The sequence below is a fragment of the Poecilia latipinna genome, unplaced genomic scaffold (assembly GCF_001443285.1).
Source record: "Poecilia latipinna isolate Pla-1442-1.1 unplaced genomic scaffold, P_latipinna-1.0 Scaffold95, whole genome shotgun sequence".
Classification (NCBI taxonomy): Eukaryota; Metazoa; Chordata; class Actinopteri; order Cyprinodontiformes; family Poeciliidae; genus Poecilia; species Poecilia latipinna.
Genome location: NW_015112711.1, coordinates 156,829 through 178,606, shown reverse-complemented (window position 1 = coordinate 178,606; position 21,778 = coordinate 156,829). Strand labels below are relative to the sequence as shown.

Sequence of the window (21,778 nt, the reverse complement as noted above, 5' to 3'; positions counted from 1 at the left end):
TAACAGCACTAATGTTGCTAATAAGCATTGATGATGAAGTGCAGCAACCAAATGAAAGCTAATCTCAGTGCAGGACTGCAGCCAGAAAACAAACGCCCTGCCAGGGGAGATGCTCTCTGTGCTGGGAGAGCTTCCAGAGCCGCATCATGTAATAAGTGCAAACACTTTAGTTTAAATCGATAGGTCTGCCTTGCCTAGTTATGACAAAGGGTGTTATGATTGCGAACTGCAGAGGGAATATTAGTCAGTGATATTTGCAATTCTGTTTCTGCATATATGTGAGGCAGGTAGGTTTGCAGTTGTGGTAGGGAGGCTTTGTTTTTCAGCAGATTTGAATCTGTTGATTTGCTGATGTGCTGTCTTTTAACATAATATTCAGTCCAAAAGAAACAACTAATCATTTCTGTTTTAGTATGTTTAGTTATTTTAGTAAACCCTGTTTACCTAGAGACAGTAGAAATAGAGAGGATTTTTGTAAACATACTGAGTAACAGAAAACTCCGACTGCCTCTTGATCTTTTTATTATTGGTGAAATGTGAAAATATCATTCACATAAAAAGGACAAAATGCAAAGATGAACTTATTTTTTCAGAGTGCTTTAAATTCAGGATGTCCCCGTGTGACTTACATGCAGTTTTAGGCATGTATACATTATTACAGAGGTCAGGCTGTTTTATTTCTTTGCATTTATCAACCATTATTTTGGATTGATTGGTTCTATTTACTTTCTGCGCTTTTATTTTATTTATTCTATGTTTTGTTTTATTTTCTAGTAACTATATAGACTATATGTAAAGCTCCATCATCAACAAACTAGTCATTAGTTAGTCATTAGTTATGACTGCTCACACATAAAAGCGAAGAAAACTTGTTCATGGTGCAACTAGAAGATCAGTCACTTGTTTTATTCCCCTTGCTAATGCCGCCCTGGGCAACTGCCCTGTTGGCTCATAGAAAAAACTGCCTCAGGCTTCATCCATATATCAGTCCACCTGTGTTGTCCCATCGCCCCTCCATTATCTGTCTATTCATTTGTTTTCCGCGTTTGTCTGCCTGTCTATCTGTCCATTTTTCCTTCCTTCATTCATCCCTTCTTTCCTTCCGACAGACATGTAGGAATACTGTTTTCAGTCATGTAGGTCATCACTCTTTTGTGTTTATATCAGAGATGTGCATTTCGAGACCAAATGCGGCGGGTGTTAATTCACCAAATCGAACCTGACAGTCACGTTGTGCCTTTTTTGGATTTTCGTGCTTCCACAAGCATATTTTTAATTAGACAAAGGTTATTTTCTCCAAGACGCAGCCGCTTTTAGCTGACAGTGAACGCGCGTGGTGTTAGTCCACAGCCGAGTGCGATAACACAAACACTGACCCTGATACAACCGGATATCTCTCTAAGCACCCCGTTAAACACAGATAGAGTTCATGGATTAAACAGGACAATGCTTCTGTAATCATAACTATATTCTGCAAAGAGCCCAGTGATAATACCTCTGTGCATTACTGCTTAATCTCACTCCCCCCCCCCATGCTAAATTCACTGTGAGCCACTAATCCATCCCTCCAGCTCTCACAATTATAATTAACAAATGCGTAGCACAACTCAGTCACACAAAGAGAGTGAGGAGCAGGAGGGATGGAGAGATAGATTAGAGTAAGACTTGCTAAGAGTTGGTGGAGGAGAAATTTAATAGATCATGACCGGAATGGCTCTTTAAGCAGATTGTAAATGGCAGCGACAAAGATAACCCAGTTTCTTACGTTAATGGTTGTTGTCAACGCAGCGGTCGGTGCCTATAAATATTTACCTTTTACCTTGGCAGCATAATGTCTTGTTAGCATAATAGCGTTTGTGCCTCCCCGTTGTGAAATGTAACGCGCCGAATTACACGTGTTGCTTTGCTGTATAATTACCCAGGCGGTCTGACTCCGATGTTGTCTTTGCACCCAAACTCAAGACTTTAGGTGTGATTTCAGCGCCTGATTGCCGTCGTTATCGAGGTAGCTCTGGCTCCGCTGATTGTTATCACCATCTGGATTCAATTTAGGTTACAGAATAAAAGCCAACATGGTGAAATAATTTACACTTTATAGAAGAAGCAAAGAATTTGGGAAGTCTTCTGTGAGCGTACATTTGTGGCGTTAGAATACAGATAAGGCTCCTTCTATTTTCTCTGTATGTTTGTCTTTCCTTCCAGATTCAGCTTCAATAAATATTTAGCACACCTGTTGTTTTGCCTTATCCTTGCCTTTTAAAAAAGGTTGGTACTCTAACTCTTCTGGCTATCTACCGTGCCCTCTCCCCTTGTGACAGATAATGTTTTATCAAGGTTTTCGTGGAAGACTTTTTTTTTTTCTTTTTTGCATTTCCATACACTCTCTCCTGTCTTCTCAGGCTCTACGAGGGGAAGGAGCAGGCTGAGTTTGAGGACTCGCTGAGGAGGCTTTTTGAGTCCATCAATAACTTGATGAGAACCGACTACACCACCACGCTCCTGCTCAGGGTAATTACACGTCTTCAAACTTTTCTGTCTCCTTCACTTTTGCTGCATCTCCTGTCTGTCATTGTGCCATCTTTTCTTCCCCCCGTCCCGCTCCTGGTCTTTTCTGAGTTTGACAACATCGGTACTCAAATGCTTCAAGTCGTTCCCCTTCTGACTACTTGCATCAAGATATTGAAACAGATCCAGGCACAAAGCAGCGTGGCGGGGAAATGAGATGGATCCATTTTTAAATGCGAAACGAGCCTGTTTGATGACAAAGTCACCTTCCGCAGGGGGCAAACCAGTGATTCTAACGTGTTTTGGTACGTGTGTGTCATCAGGTTGCCGCTCTGAAGTACCTGCCAACAGTACTGCATGACGTCGAGAAAGTTTTCGACGCAAAACTCCTCAGGTGAGCAAAAAAAAAACAAAAACAAAAAACAAAACAAAAAAAAAAAAAACGTACAAGTGCCGTTGAGGTGTGCAGACGAATGGGACGCGTGAGAGCTGTTAGATTTCTCTTTGTTCTGTTCACTGACCTCTGCTCGCCTCATTCACCCACACACCTCTCAGTGCTTAAGCTTTACCCCTTTTAACCAGGAGATATAAATCTCATCAAACTGATGCAGAAACAAGGACAAACACTCTCAGCTGCTGTGCTGCCCTTTGCGAGTGGCCTTTGCAACTTTACACTTTTATTTTTCTTTTGTCTCGTAAAAAGCTGGATGACTTGGAGTGGCCTCACTTGACCTCTCCTTGAGCCAGAATCAGACATTTATTGTACTTTTTATCCACAAAATGACATGTTTGCCCATCTCCCCTTCACTTCTTATGCTGTTTTCAGCTTCATATTTTTTAAGCATCTCTTCCTTCATCCTGTGGCGGCGCAACAACTAATAGATCCATTTTCTCGGGATGACCTTTTTACGTTGCAGAAATAAGATATTAACTGTTGTTTTCAGAACTATCTGCGTAGCATTTTGAAGCTTTTTGTCCTTCTAATTTCCTCATTTCACCTTTCTCTGACCTGTGTGTGTCCTTTTTATTGGTTGTGCATTATCTGCAGCCACCTGTTTATCTCTTATAGCTTCAGTATTTTTATTTTTACCACCTGACTCACAGCCGTACACAATATTTCAAAGATACCGAGGTGTAAAGTTGAAAGTCGGGACATCCGTCCTTATATTCTGTCATTCATTTTTCCCTTTCCTTCTTCTGCACATAAATCCTCTTTTTTTTTTTCTTTCTTTCTTCCTTACGCTCTCATTCACAAACCTATCAGAGCCATCTGAACTTGAAAGTAAGGTCCCCGCTGCATTTTTGATAAGATTTGCCCTCAAGCATTTTCCGCAAGCAAACTGTTTGAATTACAGTCACAGTGCAGGAGGTGGACATCAAAGCGTTCTTATATCCTCTATAGATCCTGCACATTGTAAACTTAGCTGCAGTCTGATCCGTGTAGTGCTGCTTGCAAATATTTTTGTCATCTGTGCCCGTGTTTTATTGTCCTTTGCTTGGCATTTCAGATTTTAATTAGATTCGGCTCAGATTATTAGTGGGCCTGATAAGTCTCAGATGGCCGTCTGTGCCTCAGCATGTGCCCACATCGGCTTACGCACATCATAACAGCACACAAACCTTTCTGTCACGAAGGGTGTGTGTTTTATTATTTCACACTGTTAATAAAAGTTATGCCATGTCGGCTGGCAAAAGATGAGAGGAACGGGGGAAAAACGGAGAGAAAGAGAAGCGACAGACGTTTTGCTGTGGTCTGAGTGTTCAGTCTTTTCCAAGTAGCGTCACGGCGACCAACCAGGCTGCTTAACCTGTTTAATTATTGAGAAACTGAATAAGAGGCGTTGGCTTCATTAATGAGCACGCACGCTCCGGCTCATTTGTTTTTATGCGGCAAACGCCGCTCGCCTCGTGGTTCTGGTTCGTGTTTTCTATGTTCTACAAGTGTTTCCTTTAAGTGGATTCGTGTTTTTTTAACCTTTCAGGTCAGATGACTGAAGCTGGAAATATTAACAAGGTGATTAAAATGCTGATCTTAGCTTTGAACGTGGCCAAAGTGTGGCCAGACTACTTAGACAAAAATGAAATGCGATGAAACAAATGCGAATTGTTTGCACCAGATATTTCCAGGAAAACAAACATGTGCTGCTGTTTCCACATGTAATTAATTCTCCTGTCATCCGTTGCTTTCTTCCCTCAGCAAACTGCTGCACGACTTTTACTCCTGCATCCCACCTGAAAAGCTCCAGAAACAGAAGGTTTCCTCCATGACTGAAATCGTCAGCAGCCAGCTCTTCCAGAAACAAGGTGCGTCTCGTTGTTTCGGGTTGTTGTCGCCTGAGCAGCTCGTCGTTAAACGACAGCAGGCCTGATCCTGCGTGGAGAACCAGACACAAACTTGCTTCATGTCAGAAAAATGTTAGCTGATTCTGATTTAAATTCCCAGGAAATCTGTTTATTCCTCGTGGCATTATTTATGAAATTACAAGAAAAGGTCTGTGAAACGTTATCATTATTTCCAACAGAGCAGTTCAAAAGTGTCCCTGCTCCGCTTTATGGCCAGTAAAAATGTTTTTAATTCTGAAACAACGTCTTCATCGTGGTTATTCTGAAGGCTTAATGTTCCGTTTTATTGGGGGACTACTCAGTCAAGCATCGTACGTAAAGGAGGATGAGCACTTTGAGCTAATTCATAGCTCAAAATTGAGCCATACTTTTCGTACAGTATTGCTTTATGGCTTGCATGACCCAAATTCATCTGCGCTTTAGACAGAGAAATGGACTCATGTTCAACTCTAGGATACTTAGACGAGCAGATTTAATCCTCATTATAATCAGGTTAAATATTTAACTTCTCTGTGATAAACAATTGCTCATTTAAATTCCCCTCACATCCAGATTTTCATGTTGACTTATATGTGTTTCATATGTTTGGTTATTAAGGATTGCTGCTGTTTTGTGCTCTTGATATTAGATGTAAATACTCTGGAAGCTGATCACAGCGTTTTCCTCGGATTGACTCTGATCAGTTTTTGACGGGTTAAATCAGGTCTTTAATTTTTCATAATAGCAAAATGTGTCAAAGCAATTCTTACCTTGAACCAGCAATTCTTACCTTGAACCATTTACGTGTCATAAATGAGCCGACTGTGCTTTAATGAATTTTTTCTTTCTGATTTAATAAGAAACCCAGGGAACATTTGAACCAAATTCCTGCCCCTTTGAAATTAAACCCCAACATTACCTAAAACATCTGTTTTAGATGCTTTAGTCTTGAGAGATCTCGAACAAAAACCAGAAACCACGAAGCCCTAAAATAGAAAGATAGCATAATAAATATATATTTTATTACTATAGCGACATGCATGTTTATTTTGCTGGAAAGAAATCTGAACTATCTTTTTTTTTTTTTTTAATTCTCCCAATTTTCACTGCATCAACATTAACCATCTAAATCCATATATTTTTATTGCAGTTCAATTTATTTAAGTCATATTTTCTCCACCGACAGTTACAGTTAAACCAACCTAAACCCGTCCTTCCTCACCATCAGTTTTTATATCCAGACCACAGATGTTTGATGTTTATATTCTAACATATGAGTTTAGGCCTATAAGGTTCACCCACAGCCGTATCATAATCAGAGCAATGGTCCCAGTTAGATGCCATCTTATTACAATCAGTCCAAGTGGCACTGTTGATGTTGACCTTCGACTGATGGTAAATGTCTCTATCTGTGATTAACCTGTCTGGAGGTTAAAAATAACAGACCTGAGCAGAGATTTAAAAGGCATCAGTGGCTTCTAACGGAACGATTTCTTAATGTTGTATCGATTCTAAACTCCTGTGTGGACTTTTGAAACGTGGACCATTCTAATACACATGTGTTAATAGAATATCAATCTAATTTATCTCTCTGTTAAGGGAGGTGTATCATCTATTGATTTTAAAAAAAAAAAAAAAAAAAGAAAACACAGGGTAGGACGTGTTTCCAGAGCCTTTTGTTTCGACTTTTCTAAACCTGTCTGATTTTAGACTACAACTACCTTATTTTAACACATTTACAAGAGATTTTTCTCATTGATTCCAAACCTTTAAAGCCTGCCATGCATCAGTGATTCCCTCCTCTCCCTCACAGCCTCCTTTTAGACCTGTTAAAGCCATTTAATTTTCTTGTACCGAGCTGATAAATTGTTGTTTTCCCCACTGAGGTCCAAATAATGATGGATGGGATTGATCAAATGCTGTGATGTTTGTGTACACAATAATTGGAACGATAATTTGACTTCTTTTGTAGACTCTAAAGGGTTGCGGTCGCCAGACGTGGCTTCAAACAGAACCTGGCCTGTGCAAGATGGATTCATAGAAAATCTGATTAGCTGTTCTTGCTTTGTCCATGGCTGCATCTCATTGTTTTCGCAGTGGTGGTTAAGGTACAGCTGCACTGAGGATTTTTGCTAGACTGTCGCTGCAACCCAAATTTGTAGCTAACATGGGCCCAGAATATGGTTCTTTGGTATCGATCGTGGCTCAGATGATTGATTCCCCAGGGGTGCAGCCCTCTGGCTTGCTGACAAAATGCTCTGACTTATACTCTGTCACTGAAAACAGAGGGAGAAAGAAAAAGGCAGAGAAAGGATATACAGAACAAGGAAAACAAAAATCTGCATCAAACTGTCCATGAAGCTATCAAAGAGCACATCAATCTCGGCTAGCAGATATTAAAGTATCTCCATCACAGTATCTGTTCAGATACTGCAATGCTTGTTAATATTCAAGCAAAACCTGGTGAACGACAGATTAGATGTGATAAAGCAGTGAAGGGAAGGGTGGGGTAAATGGATTTGCAGAACAACAAAACAAAATGAGGAATGGAGAGCCAGTGGGCCAGGCAGATGAGCAAAATGTGAGAGGTAGATTACAGATTAATCAAAAAGAAATAAAGGATACAAGAGACATAATGCAACGAGAAAAAAAGAAAGGCATTTTAGTTGTAAGTTCATACTTTCAGCTAGAAATACCATTTAAACTTTGAGTTTTGAATAGGTTCTAATGTGATAAATATGATAGAGCCTTCGCATACCTTTTCTAAATCTCATAAATACTCTCATTTTATGAGTGTAAGCTGAGCTAGAATGAGAAATAATTAGTCTGATTTAGTGATGGTGACTCTTTTAGACATAAAAAAAACCCTGGTTTTAACTGTAAATGTGATGTACACGAGTGACAGAAATGTCTGAAATTAAAGACAGTCCTAGCTAATGTATCAACAATGTTTATGACACAGATATATACCAAGTCATATACACTTAAAAGTACCATAATTATTTTTAAAAATCTCAGAAAATGTTTTTATATGTTATTCTGGGATTTAACAAAAGCAAATTATTACATACTGGTAAAATTGTTGCATTTTTTTTATTTACTTTATGGCAATGTGTGGCTCCAACTGTGCATTTTTACCACAACACGTTACATTTTGGGTTTCATGAGTTGAAATCAATTAATTTGTGATGTAGAACAAACTGTTTTTTGTGCAATTTCATTATATTTCATTCAAAACAGGCTAAATAAAAACTATTGGCATGACTGGAATTTGCCGGTTGGTAGCAGCTGATATCATGTCGCCTTTCCTGCATTTTTTTTTTTTGTGCATTACTCTAATTTCATTTTTTTTGTATCTATCTGCTTTTTCCATTTCAGTCCCAGCTTTCCCAAATGAGGGCTGACACTCAGTCTAATTGAGATGCATTTTAGTGTTGGGATGCTAATCAGCGGGCTTGTATAGTCACAGACCCTTCGTTCAGCAGACAGAATGTATGCAGCAGACTTAAATTACATATTTATAATAGCTAATGGCCTGGTGTCCTATCACTGCACAGTAATGCATATTTAATATCCCCACCTGTCTGTCCAAATAGACCTGCCAAGCTCACTCGTCAGGGAAAAATATCGAATCCACTGACTCCCCTCGCTGCGGAAGGGGATGCTGTGTTGAGTGGGGAACGGTTGCTGCTTCAGATTTGACTCAGCAGCACACGTTTGTTTTTCCTGCGCTTGTGTGCTGCTACTGCACAAGTTCAAGAGGTGTTTTCTCTCTATGCGTGTCATTTCCTGCCAACTAACTTGCACGGTTCTTTTTGCAAAATCTCAAACAAACGGCAGGTTTCGTGAGAGGTGAAGTGTGGAAATAAAACGCATCCTGAACAAGAGTGGATCTGATTAGACATCTGTGAAAGTCAGAGTAGTGTAGCTCCCTGAATAACATATGTAGCATTATCTTAAAATTACATATGAAATTCTTAATTTTTTTTTTCTTAGTAGTTAAGTTCAAGAGTATTTTTTTATGTCTATATGGATTCATGAATGAGTCAATTTCCCCCCCTTAATTCCAGTTTTAAATATTGATACCTCTGTCCATCTTATTAATGTTATTTGCTCCTGTGCTTGACTTTATTATGACCGGTTTTATCCGGGGGCAGTATTTGAAGAGATTTAGACTCTTTGCCCCACACTCACTCAGAAATGCTCATTGGACTTATTCAGCACACGCTCCAGGGATTAAAAGTCTTGGCAAGCACATAGTGTATCTCCACACAGACATGCTCAATATGTACATGCTCATGCCAGTCCACATGCGCTGACAGACATGTGCATCCTGTCATGTGGGTTAATCTGGCTTTGAGACCAAATTAAATTCACAAGGCGCATTATGGCTCAATTCGGGCAAATTATCATTTCATCAGGCAATCACTGAGACAGATTGAGAGCATCAACTCTGATGAAGTGAAAAAAAAAGAACGAGAGATCAAGAAGGACATGAAGTAAATGCAAAGGATGAGTCAGTTGTTTTTTTTTTTTTTTTTAGCCTTTCCGCTGAACAAAGTGAGTCAAATTCAGTCCATGCGGTCTTTTTTTTTTCTACTACAATCTGCCTTGTTGTATAAACATGAGCAGTTGAAAACAAACTGAACATAAAGTAAGACAGAGAGAGGCTTAAAGATATTCACACAATTTGACCTGTCGCATGTTTTGCCTCCTTACACCTTCAGCGTATGATATAATATTTTTTGACAGAGAAAAACAAGGCAGTGTCTGACTTTAAATTGGTTACATTGTTTTTTTATTTTTTTTTCAAATAATAATCTGAAAATTGACAGTTTGAGTTAGGTGAGTAAGAGTGTCAGATAAGTAGTTAAACAGCCAATCGATACTTTCATCGAGCTGCAGGTCCACAGCCCCAGTGGGAAGATCTGTCAATGGGACAAGTAGTTATGTGCTTCACAAATCTGGCTTTAATAGATGAATGGCAAGATGAGAGAAACTCATATAAAGTTTGGTAAAAAATTGATACTCATTTCTCCCTGAACACACTACTCCATCGCTTTCCATGATAGTGGCAGCATCATGCTGTTGGCATAGATATACAGAGCAAACTAAGGGATAATTGCAGGTTAAACCCTGTTAGAGAACACTGAAGACATGAGACTGGGGTCAAAGGTCTTCTGGCAGTAGAGCAACTCCAAACATAGTCAAGGCATAGTCATATCTTTAAAATGCCCCCAAGCTACAGACAATTTAAAATTTACAGCACTACTTGAAGTGTCCTCTTAGGTCTAAATGACATTGACATATAAATGTCATTTATATGTCAATGTCATTTAAACTTAATAGTGTCCTATTAGGTCTAAATGACATTAACATATAAAAAAACGGTAAGTATTTCAGTCTGTATGTGCAAAACCGATAGACATGCCATAACTAACGATTAGGTTGTGTGTGTGTTGGAAAGATCAAAATGTTTGATTCCAACTTCCTCCAGAATGAGTGGAATATTTGAAGAGATATGAACACGTTTGGGAATCATGATAATGTCAAACTAACGCAAAAAATAACTCGCATTGCTGAAAAATTAGATCCTGGCTGCATTATTATTTATTATTATTATTTTTTATTTTTTTTTAATCTTTTATCAATTAGTATAAAAGGCAGCAGAGTCATTACTTGAATTACTTTTGTTCTACTGCCACACGTCACAGAACACTGTTGACACCAGCATGTGTATTTCCCCTGATTTAATTACTTAGTAGAGGTGTACAAGTGTTTGATGAATATGGGTGAATGATGCACTGTAGAGTTATTATTTTTCAGGATTTAATCATCGCTGAGTGTTCACAGTTCACAGTTGTGCCTAGTTTCTCTATCAGCAATATTGATATGTCACCGTAGGCCTACTTGTTTGCTCTAAAACAGCTACAAGTGCAAAAATAACCTCGCAACTTTGTGTGTTCTGCCTACAAAAACATAAATCTTCAGTGCTCACTTTTTATGAAGGGGCATTATGGTTGTGATATGCTACATATAAAGGTTGAGCTTATACCTTAGCAAGTGTATGCAAGGCACCTCAAGAGTCTTGCAATTACTGTGATGTATTTCTAGCACTTGCCATATCAATGCAGCAGCTTGAGCTGTAATTTCAAATCTGTCTTCTGAACTGCAGCAGTGAGCGTGTGGGCAGGAGCGTATGTAACAGGTTGCTTGTTCGCCAGAGAGCTCTTCTGTGCATCATGGTGCATTTGTAAGTCAAAATCAGAGCTGGAATCATAACACAGACGTCAAATTACAGTCCCTGCAGGCTGTCGCAAATTACTTCTCTCTGCTCTGTCACATTTTCCTGCTTATGAGCCGACTTGTATTTAGTTGACATTCCATTCTTTCCCCTTCCCTATTTTTGTAGTAAATGCAGAATGACAACATATTAGCATTTGCTGTATCACTGCAAGGTTCAGGCTATGCACAGACGCGCATCAAAGAGTGATGGCGAATTCTCCAGAGGGCCATAAACGTAAATGACGTTCAAGTAGTGACGTATTTGTAAAAGTCTTATGCCGTGGTTTGACAGCAGTCGAGCCATCTGCTGCATGTGATTTTAAAATGTTGCTCAAGCCGACCCAAAATAGCTGCACTTATTGTGGAGCTTTGGCTTGATGGGCTTAGAAGGTTAATGAGAGTGGAAGAGGTAGTGGCTGTCATTCAATCTCTGTAGAGCCCTCAGTTTGGGAGGATGTGATCGGACAAAACGAGGGATGGATGAGACTAATGGAGTAAAGTGAAGGGAGTTTAATCATTTTGGGAAATGCCTCTGCCTCACACCTTCCTTCCGTCTCATTTATATTCCCGTTGCCTGAGCCTGTGGGGCGATTTCAGTGGAAACTGAATGCAGACAAGGACAGCAGAGGGACATGACGTGGGAATATAATTCATGTGGTACAGATGTGCAAATGTGTCAATGTTACACACAGATGGGAGGCAAAGTTACGCAGAGCTCCCGTTTTGGTCTGAAGCCGTCTTAGATCAATTTCCCAGCTTAGAGGAACGCATTGTTACAGAGAGTGCTAAAAGCCAAACGTCCCATTGGATGCTCACTTATTGTCCAACAGCAGCAATGACAGACAAACTGGATCTACTTCGCTAATATATCATGAGCAGAGATTTAGGGCTTCAGCATAAGTGCCTTGCCCTGTTATTCAATCAGAACACACACAAAGCTGGATTTGATAAGAAAGATCAGATACAGGCTTAGCTAGAGCCAGCAGCTTTGTGACATAATGCTTTCTGGTTGTGGAATAAATCAACTCATCTACCAAGGCACTGACTTGCTAGATACATTGAATTCGTCTACTACTAACCTGCTTTGGTCTAGGTTAAAATAACTAATTATACTAACAGAGTAAAAGGTATCAAACTGTTGGTATTTAATAGATTGAATGAGGAGATTGAACAATTAAAAGGTGGAGTTGCACTAAAACAGGTAAAAATATAAATTAAAACTAAAAAATCTCCATAATTAAACTGTTTTACATTTTGACATTGTACAACTAAATTGTTTCATTTATTTTATTGGGATTTCATGCGACACAAAACAGAATACATATAGTTCTCAAGTATTAATACAAAGAAAGCTGTTCTATGAAGGCCTGTGAACAAACAAGATCTAAAAGACCCCAAAACACACCAGATAGGTCAGAGGTCATTTGTGGAAAAGTTAAAGCGTTGTTGTATTATATTGAGCAATATCCCAAGCTTAGAAAATATTATGGAGCTCTCTCCCATTAATTAGCCGAAAAGAGAGCGTAACACAACTACAGACCTAAGCTAACAGGCCAGGCTGGGAAAAAAAATAAAAATAAATGAAAAGAAAAAGGCCAGAGGCTCGTAATAAAAATGGAGGAGCTGCAGAGATCCACAGAATATGCTGACAGAACAAGTTGTTCCCTCAAAAAATCAGATCTTTTACAGAAAAACTTTAAAACAAAGTCATAAGAAGTTGAAGAAAGTCAGAAGAAGTGTGTGCAGTTTGCTACAAGCTGCGTAAGATACTCAAAAAATGTGTAAAATAGTAATCACACGAGACCATAATTGAACGTTTCAGCTAAATGCAAAACACCATGTGGAGTCAAAATGATCACTTCATACCAGCCCAACACACTATCATTACAGTCAAAAATGATGGGTTGATAATGCTGAGGGGATGCTGCTCTTCAGTGGAAAGGAGGATGTTGAAGGGAAGATGGATGGAGCTGAAAACAGAACAATCATGGATGGAAACCTGTCAGAGGGAGCAAAAGACCTGAGCTGAGTGGAGAGGTTCACCTTCTGACAAGACCATAAAAAAAATGTCTATGTCTACAAGTAGTTGCTTTAAAGAATATTATTGTGTTAAAATGACCTAAATGAACAACTTATCTAAATCAGATTTGACGGGTGTTATTGATCTAAGCTGACCAGTTTGGAGATATTTTCAAAAGTAAAAAGGCAAAAAAAAAAGAAAAGAAAAAAGAAGAAGAATTGTCCTGAAATTCAAAGAAGGTGCAGTTATAATGTCCCTAAAATACTTGCAGCCTTTGTTTCAGCACACAGTGGTTGTAAAAAGTCCCAATTCAAGGTGACCGGAGATGCATGAATTCATACTTTCCACACTTTTCTTACAGTTAACAGGTATGGACTTGCAAAATGTACATATTGTTTTGTTTAGCCATCTCATTGCATTTGTTGTCCTCAAGTGACAAACTGTGAAAAGATTTAATGGCAATGATTTTTTTTTTTTTTGCAAGGTATTGTATGAATGACTAAACAAATAGTAAAAGAAACAAGTGAAAAAACAAGCGGGGAGCCTTCTCGTTTACTGAACCACACTCCTTTCTGTCGCTAACTTTGCAACAGCATAATGTGCAAAACATGACAGCGAGTCATGACGAACAGCTGTTTAATTCAAGAAAGCATCCTTTGAAGCCACTATTGAATGCGATTCTGCTGTCACCGTTTGGCCTGCCTAGTCTTATCAACATCATAGCAGGAAATACAGTTAAAAAATGTTCTTTAAAGCATCATTGCCAGTTTGTATTAACGTCATTGACTTGTTTGCAGTTTTAGGCAGTTCCTTCACAAAACAATATGATGTCCTCCGTTAACATTCTACGCCATCTTTTCTTCCTTTGACAAATAATGCATGTCAGTGTCAGCAAAGTCCACAAACGGATGAAATGTGTGACTTCAAATGCAGAGCGGCACCTTAAGACGGTGCAAGGGGGAAAAGTAAGAAAGGAGAGAGGAATACAAATGAAAAATGGAGGGAGAATGGATGATAGGAAACACCCACAGTGACATGAAAGAGACATTTAGTCATTGCAGAGCGAGACGACATTTGGCATGGTCCCATCCCCCTTTCAACTCAGAAGATTTACTTGTCGCCGTGCCTCTGAACCTCCTCATTATCATCTTCCCTATCACTCTATCTTTCCGACAGCAGAGAATGACAGCCAAAGGAGGGATGAGACAGGGATGGAGAGACGGAGGAGGGAAAGTCTGATTTACATACCTCTTAGAAACTGAGATTGCGTCTCATTATTGCGTGCTATAGATTATTGTGTTTGGCAGAAAAAAAGGTGAAAAAAAAAAAAAAAAAAAAGGAAGCGAGAAGCAATGAGCTGGCTCCTGAGCCATCAAAGCTCCTCTCTGTGTGTGGCGACAAGCCAACGCCGGCGACTGTCTGCCGTTTCAAACTTGGTAACCCAAACACATAACCGCGCGTTCACACATCAAGATACGCATCCAAGCGTTTACACATCAAATCGCAACAAAGCATCCACATCAGACACAGACAGAGTGATTCAGACCGGGCACAATACGCTGGAATTAATAATCACCATCTGGGCTTAAGGTTGGAAAAAAAAAAAAAATAGACATTTTGATTTGAATGTAAATGAGTCCACAAGGTTCTGTTGGTGTAGGCTTTGTCCTGCATATCCGCACCTGTGTGTATGCCCTTAATTGTGCAGTGATCTGTGCAGATCCACACCGGTGTGTTGCCACAAACAACACACTGATACAATTTATTGAAAGCCAGAAACGAGTAAAATTCATTCCTGTGTTTGAGGCAAGATCCTGATTTCCATTTATCTGTCGGGGCAGGTTGGCGAAGCTTTCTTCCACAGCATGGCTGAATTGATTTATTGCGCTGTTGCACCACAGGCAATGACCTGCAACATGTAAGTAAATCACGCAGGCAAGAGGAACGTAGAAGTGCTGGAATGTTTTAAAGCGCATACATTAGTGAATTAACCAACATTCACTTCAGTTAGAGACGGAGCACAACGCTTTCTTTAAAAAGTTTATAAATATATTTAATTAGACAAATATATGACCTGTCCAGATTGTATCCCACCTTTCGACCACTGGGCGCTGGAGAGCCCCCATGAAACCGCGCGGGATTTGAACTGGTATAGAAAATAGGTGGATATTAGAATGTGCTCCGTCAAGCTGGGTTCCAGTGCATTCTAATTGTTAGCACTGTCGCCTTGCAATAAGAAGGTCCATATGTTTAGATCCGTTCCATTGTCTTTATTGGTGGAGTTTGGATGTAAGTGCATATCTTTTGTGTGGTATTCCAGTCCAGAAACTACAACGCAAAAAATGCATTGTTGGGTTGAACTGACTGCACAAAACAGCTCTGCGTTGTGTGTGTGTTCATATTTTTCATCTTGTGTGTCCGTGTTACCCTGTGATGGACTAGCATCCTGTCCAGAGTGAACTCTGGGTCTTCATCATTGCCTGCTGCTGACTTGCACTGACGAGCCTGTGACCCTTTAAGATCGAGCAGGAATAGAAAATGGAAGGATTGATGTCAGAATCTGTGGCCGAAGTGGTAAATGGTGTGCATGTTCATTTGTTGCACCTTGAGGGTGGGGACCATTTCCTCACCCAGTCACAGCAGAGAAAAACACCATCTGTAGAAATGAGGCATTTTCTATGTCTCGGTTCTGCATGAGACATAGACAGAACCAGCAGTTTTGCAATTGTAGAAATGAATAAGTTAGCCGCGTAAAATAAATACATGGATAGTATGGATTCTTTCTACCAGTGTCTATGGAATGTGTAACCTTTTTCATATCCTGGTTCTTCCCTTTAATCGCCCCTTTCTACGCAGGTTAAGACTCTTAGGAAATCTCTCTTTTTTGCATCTTCGCACCATTACAAATTAGCCTGTGGGCCTGTGCAAGTACAGTTTAAGTTTATGGGATCAGGAGATACAGTGTGCAGCCTTTCCAAAAGAAGTGGCAGATGTTTTTACAATATGTTATATTTTACAACATATTGTAAACCACCTGAGTTAGACAAGAAACCATTTAAAAATACTTGACATTCATAGTATGTTTATCCCCACTTTGTGAAGGAAATAATCCCATAGCTGGTGGTTGAAAGCATAACGTGTAAGTATTTCTTGTTTCAGTCAGAAATAGATCTTTATTTGCTAGATGTTGTTCTATGTTATAATATGTAAATGTTTACATATTTATAATTTCAGGTGTAAGTAAGGGAGCCTTAATAAGATTCTCAAATATTATTTATGCTCTTGACTCTCAAATCTCTCAAATAAGGATGCCCGACATAAGTAAACTAAAAGAGCATTTATAAATGATTGGTTCTGTGACATTTAGAACTGCAAGCAGATGCGGACTAAAGGAAATACTTTTGATTGTTCAAAGAAGCTTACCACAAGTTTTGGCTGTTTCATCAGTGTTATTAACATCGCTTGTTAGATTGATGAAAAATGCAAGTACTTGCATTCTACATAGGCTCTGTCAAAACGCTTTTCTTTGTGGAGCTGATTGTGGACAGAGAAATTACAGTGGTGCAAAATGTTTCTGCTGCAGGTGAGGGCTGCATGATTGTACAGCATAAATATTAACCAACGTTATGCTAATCACCTTTGAAATCAGTGGTTTTATGAGAAATGGGTCACTGCAGTCCTTGTACACTGCTACTACATTTTTGTTGTGCCACATCATTTATTTTTTTCTACCACATTAAGTTGTGTATTAGTCATTTCAGCAGTTTGTCAGCGCACAACAAATTAAAGCTGACTTTTTCGTGACCAGAGTAGGAGCAAGAAGAGCATAAATACAATCCAAGCTATCTGTTGAAAGTTTAAAGTGGAATCACATGTTGTATCTACTGCCCTCGGTTTGTTTTCTATTACCGGAGCACACATTCTTGTTTGACTGTGATAAGATAAAATTTCAACTAGAAATTGAAATTGAATCGGCTGAACAATCTGTCGTTCAAGTTTGCGAAATGAGTTGTTGCAAATAATTTTTGCCAAGTTGAAATGTTGAAGAACAAAATGTATAAATGTAGAGGTGTTGGTTTGCAGCCTTCACACACACACACACACACACACACACACACACACACACACACACACACACACACACGCACACACACACACACTCTTCTGATCACAACACCCCAAAAGTAACAGCTGGGTTTGATTGTTACGTCAGTGTAACTGAAACTTTACTTTCGCCGTGGAACAAAGCGTGCAGGTCCGTAGATTCAGAGTTACATCCTCCCGTGAAGGCAGACGGATTAATACTTAAGCTCAAAAACAACAGTGGCATGAAGCACAACCCACCGTGTTGTATCTGGAAGGGCAAAAGATGAATTTCTGCCGTGGTGGATTAACCAGATTTAGCAGGGTTTCTAGGTAAATAGTCAGCTGGTAGCATCTCAGGCATTAGCTGCTGTCAACAATTACCCATCCAGGAGGAACACCTTTGCATATAGAAATGAGTGACATGGTTCAAGTTGTTCATCTTGCTGAAACAGACACACTATTTTTCAAATGCTTTAATTGAATATGGAAATGTTCATGTTTTATGTGGACTTTATAGACATTTTTTCAGTCTAAATTGAAAAATGTACAGAGCTCGTGGAGAGGGGCGTGGTGGATTTGGTGTGGATTTGCTGGGTTGCTCGCGGTTCTAGTTATTTAGTTGTGCCTTTATGTTGTTTTAAAATGATACACATCAGATTTTTTTTCTGTCTCTGCTCGACTTATTTAAAAGTGTTCCATCTGAGGTCTTGGAGGTCTTCAGTCAGTCATCTATTTTCTGATCCCTTAGCGATTCGCTTTTATGACTTTGTGTTGCTGAGATTAGTTTGCGTTGAGGGTCCAGCAGCAGGCAATGAAGGCTTTTGCTCAGTTAATAATGGGCCTAATGAGCATGAGCCCAAATGAGCTTTTAATGGTCTCTGTCTACCTAAGGCTGCAGAAAGAGGCATGGGGTGGATGATGTGAAGTAGCAGAAAGATGGAGAAGGAAGACATGCAGGGGAGGGGTCAGGGCTGTGAGAGGGATCAGTTATTCATAAACACATGTAGTTTCTACTTGTCAACAGATAATAAATATTTTCTGCTGACAGATTGCGTTCACACTCGCTCGTAACGGGCTTTAGTTCTGCTGACTTCAAAAAATATTAAAAGGATAGCCTTGTTAAAGGAGCATTACACTCATTTCTACTGGCAACGAGCTCTGCGGTTCTTGTTTGCTGTGAGCTTGTAGTGCACGAAGGCAGCTCTTACTGGAAATGGGGCAGCTTTTTTCAGACCTTTTGGGAGACTATAAGCTCAAAGTTTTTGCAATATGTTTTCAACATAATTCAGACTTTAAACTTGTTAAACATAAGTGACGCCTGAGCTGAAAACACATGATTTTTTTTGATGATGATACTTCAGTTTTTAGGCGTTAATACTGATAAAGTTACTTTGTGAACTCTTAATCCATACTTTGATGCATTTGTTCATCTGACTGCAACTCTCATCTGGAAGACAAACATTATTTATTTTTCATTTGGGAAAAAAAAAAAAAATCTCAAACAAAGGCAAAAAAGATCAAAATCTAAAATCTATGTCATAGCTGTGGATAAAGGTTGCATGTGTAAATTAAAACAAATCATGGAACAAAAATAAACAGCAAAACCAGCCCGGCGTACCAAATTTAATTTGTTATACAAAAACTGAAGCATCTGTTTTTCCCTTTGTTACCGTCAAATCTAGACACTTTACCATATGAAAAGATGTTTTAATTATTACTTTATTTCTCTGTAATTGAAGAGCATTCTGCACTAAATGTTGTTAATGTGATGTAAATGGCCAATTTCACATTTTTACAAATTACCTGTTCTATCAATACATCAGCCAAATTATGAGAAGGTAACAGATATGCATAAATCTGAGAAATGCAATTTTCTATGTTAAAATGTTTAAACTATATTTTGTTTTCTGAGAAACCTACATTTTAAGGTAAATAAAACAAATGAAATACATTCTTTTAACAAAAAAATTGACCAAGCAGCCATGCATTTTGTTGGCAAGTAGAATTTCAGAAACATGACAGTATTGGGTGTAAATTATGTCATTTAATTTGTCACACATTTACAATAATGGCCATATCTTACTCAGTTGTGTTATTATATATTAAATGTGCTATTTGGGGTTTGCAATGTTAAGTTCATATATATATATATATATATATATATATATATATATATATATATATATATATATATATATATATATATATAGTATGATGTATTACTAATCATGTTCTCTAATGATGGACAATACCTTCTCGCACTGAATTTGTAATTTAAAAAAAAAAACGACACAATTCTTCAAATGAAAATCATTGAATTGTTGTTTTACTTGCTCACTTGTTTCTACTTTTCTAAACAGTAAAACCAGTAAAACAGGGAGCACAGTAACAAGGTGGTGCCTCTGCTCTGAAGGAGTGAAAACTGTTATTAATCCAAGAGGCAAGGAAAGAAAACACTGTTAGACAATTGAGATTAATGTGTTGACTTTGGATTTGACAAAGGAGCAATTCATGTCCACTGTGACATGAATTGAACCATTAATACTTTTGATTGATACAGCTCCATTGTGGAGTCTGGAGGTAGATTTGATGTTCCTCTTCAGAGTCCAGTGGCATCATTATTCACGCCACTATGGTTTCACCTTCCTCTGCAGGTGCAGCAGCAATGAATGTAAATGATGGCTTTGTGTATTTGAAAAGTTTTGCTGAGAGAAATCAGCTTAGATGCAGCCTTGTGTTTCTGCCTTTAAATATTCTCCTTTGCCATCTGTCTCCAGTAACAGAGAACTTGTGTCGCACAAGTTGTTGGCTTATTGCAAAATCGTCATTGAACGTTTGCGCTTGTGTTCTCGCAGAATGCCGTGACGTGTTGTTACCCATGATGCTGCGGGAGCTGAGTGGTGCACTGGTCAGCATGGCTGATGGCCCTCACGACGAGAGGAGAAACAGTTTGGAGCTTCTAAACAACATCCTGGAAGTCCTCAGCAGAAAGAATGCCGTAAGTTACACAGCGGACAATTTGTTTGTGAAACGGACACTCATAGCAGGACTAGGCAGCTCCGAACATAAAGCCGTTTGAAAACTTAGCAGAGTAAAGATGCAGCTAAACTGCAGAGGTAAAAATCTCTCAGCCAGGAACCGTTTGGTCCTGTTGCTTATACTACGAGTCTCTGGAGAAACCGTTTGGAGAAAACCAAAGTCCCTCCTGGTTTTCCTTTAGTTGTCAGTGAGTACAAACATCCTAAACGGTCACTTGAGATGTGCTCAGGTTACACAGCAGCAACCAGCAATAAAGCCAAAGTGTATGTGGTCCTGACCTAAATTTAATAATAGATGAGAAATAAGATTAAAAAAGTGTGCTGTCAGCCACAGTTATTAAAGCCCCTCTATCTGCTGACCGTAAAGGCAGATCAGTGAACATAGCAGAGGATCAAACTGTGTCTCTGTGTTCCTGATTTAACCTTAAACTCACATATTAGCAAATATTATCTGGTATTTGGATGTTTCTGTGATATTTGTCACATCATCCTTTTTTACCAGTGGATCGATTTCACTTTTACATGTATATTCTCTGTGCCAGTTCTGTCTGGGTTTTTTTTTTTTTTTCCAACTAGTTGTGCACGAAGGAGACTTCGGCTGGCCTTGACCAATTAAATCATTCGGTCTCGCAAATGTTTGCATGTGATATTTTGAGACAAATCAAAGTCAGCTCTTGAACTGAAAACCTTCAAATAAACATACAGGCAGACTTCCATGCAAAACAAATACATCACCAGCATCTCAATGAGGGGCTCTTTAATTGCCTGTGCAAGTGGCTGACAGCCTGCCTAGACTTTGAAGTGAGGATATGGTTTTTTTTGGCTCTATTTATTGGAATGTGCTAATGAAGCACGAGTCAAGAGAAGAGACGCATCAAGAGAGCAAACGTAATAAATGAACTGGAGTGGAGTTAATTTGATGAGATTCATAAATAAGGGCAGTTGATGATGATATCTTGGATGTGACTATAAAAAGCAAAAATTGCAGGAAAGTACAAAAAAGAGGTGCAAAGTTGTGAAGTGAAGATGAAAATGGCCTGTCGGTGACAAGTCAGTATAAATGTCTCTGTCCATTTGTCTTTTCTGTCTAAATAGAGGTAATATTTTATTCAATCTATGCACATGCTGTTAGTGAACAGAATTTGGAATAAAAAAAAAATAAATAAAAAAAAACATGGGTTGGAAAAAACAGGTAGAAATGTGAGAATAAACACAAGCAGAGAGATTGCCCCTCATTTTCTTTGTTTCTCACAGTTCATTGTTTCTCACTCTGGGTGGTACCTGATTAAATCGTCACACTGCAAATGTCCTCAAACCGCACAGATATCCAGAGAGAAAAACAAAAACAAGCAAAAAATTATTTGAAAGACAGATGCTTGTGTCTGCTAGTGTTTGCCTCGAATTTTTAAGTGACTTTGTCACTTTTGCTTGGGTTTGCTAATTGCTAGCATGTGAGTCGGGGGGGGGGGGGAAAAAAAAAAAAAAAGGGAACTAAAAAGGGAAAAAAAAACACGCCTTAAAA

At 38.9% G+C, this 21,778-nt stretch overlaps 1 protein-coding gene across 1 annotated transcript in view; it reads left to right on the top strand.

Annotated features, from left to right (window-relative positions):
- dock2 (dedicator of cytokinesis 2) overlaps window positions 1-21,778 on the top strand; it is a 113,846-nt gene that overhangs the window by 20,252 nt on the left and 71,816 nt on the right. Inside the window, exons 22-25 of the mRNA XM_015025123.1 lie at window positions 2,400-2,508; window positions 2,829-2,899; window positions 4,703-4,809; window positions 20,074-20,216. Of these exons, the coding sequence (XP_014880609.1) occupies window positions 2,400-2,508; window positions 2,829-2,899; window positions 4,703-4,809; window positions 20,074-20,216 (430 nt within the window). The remainder of the gene's footprint in view (window positions 1-2,399; window positions 2,509-2,828; window positions 2,900-4,702; window positions 4,810-20,073; window positions 20,217-21,778) is intronic.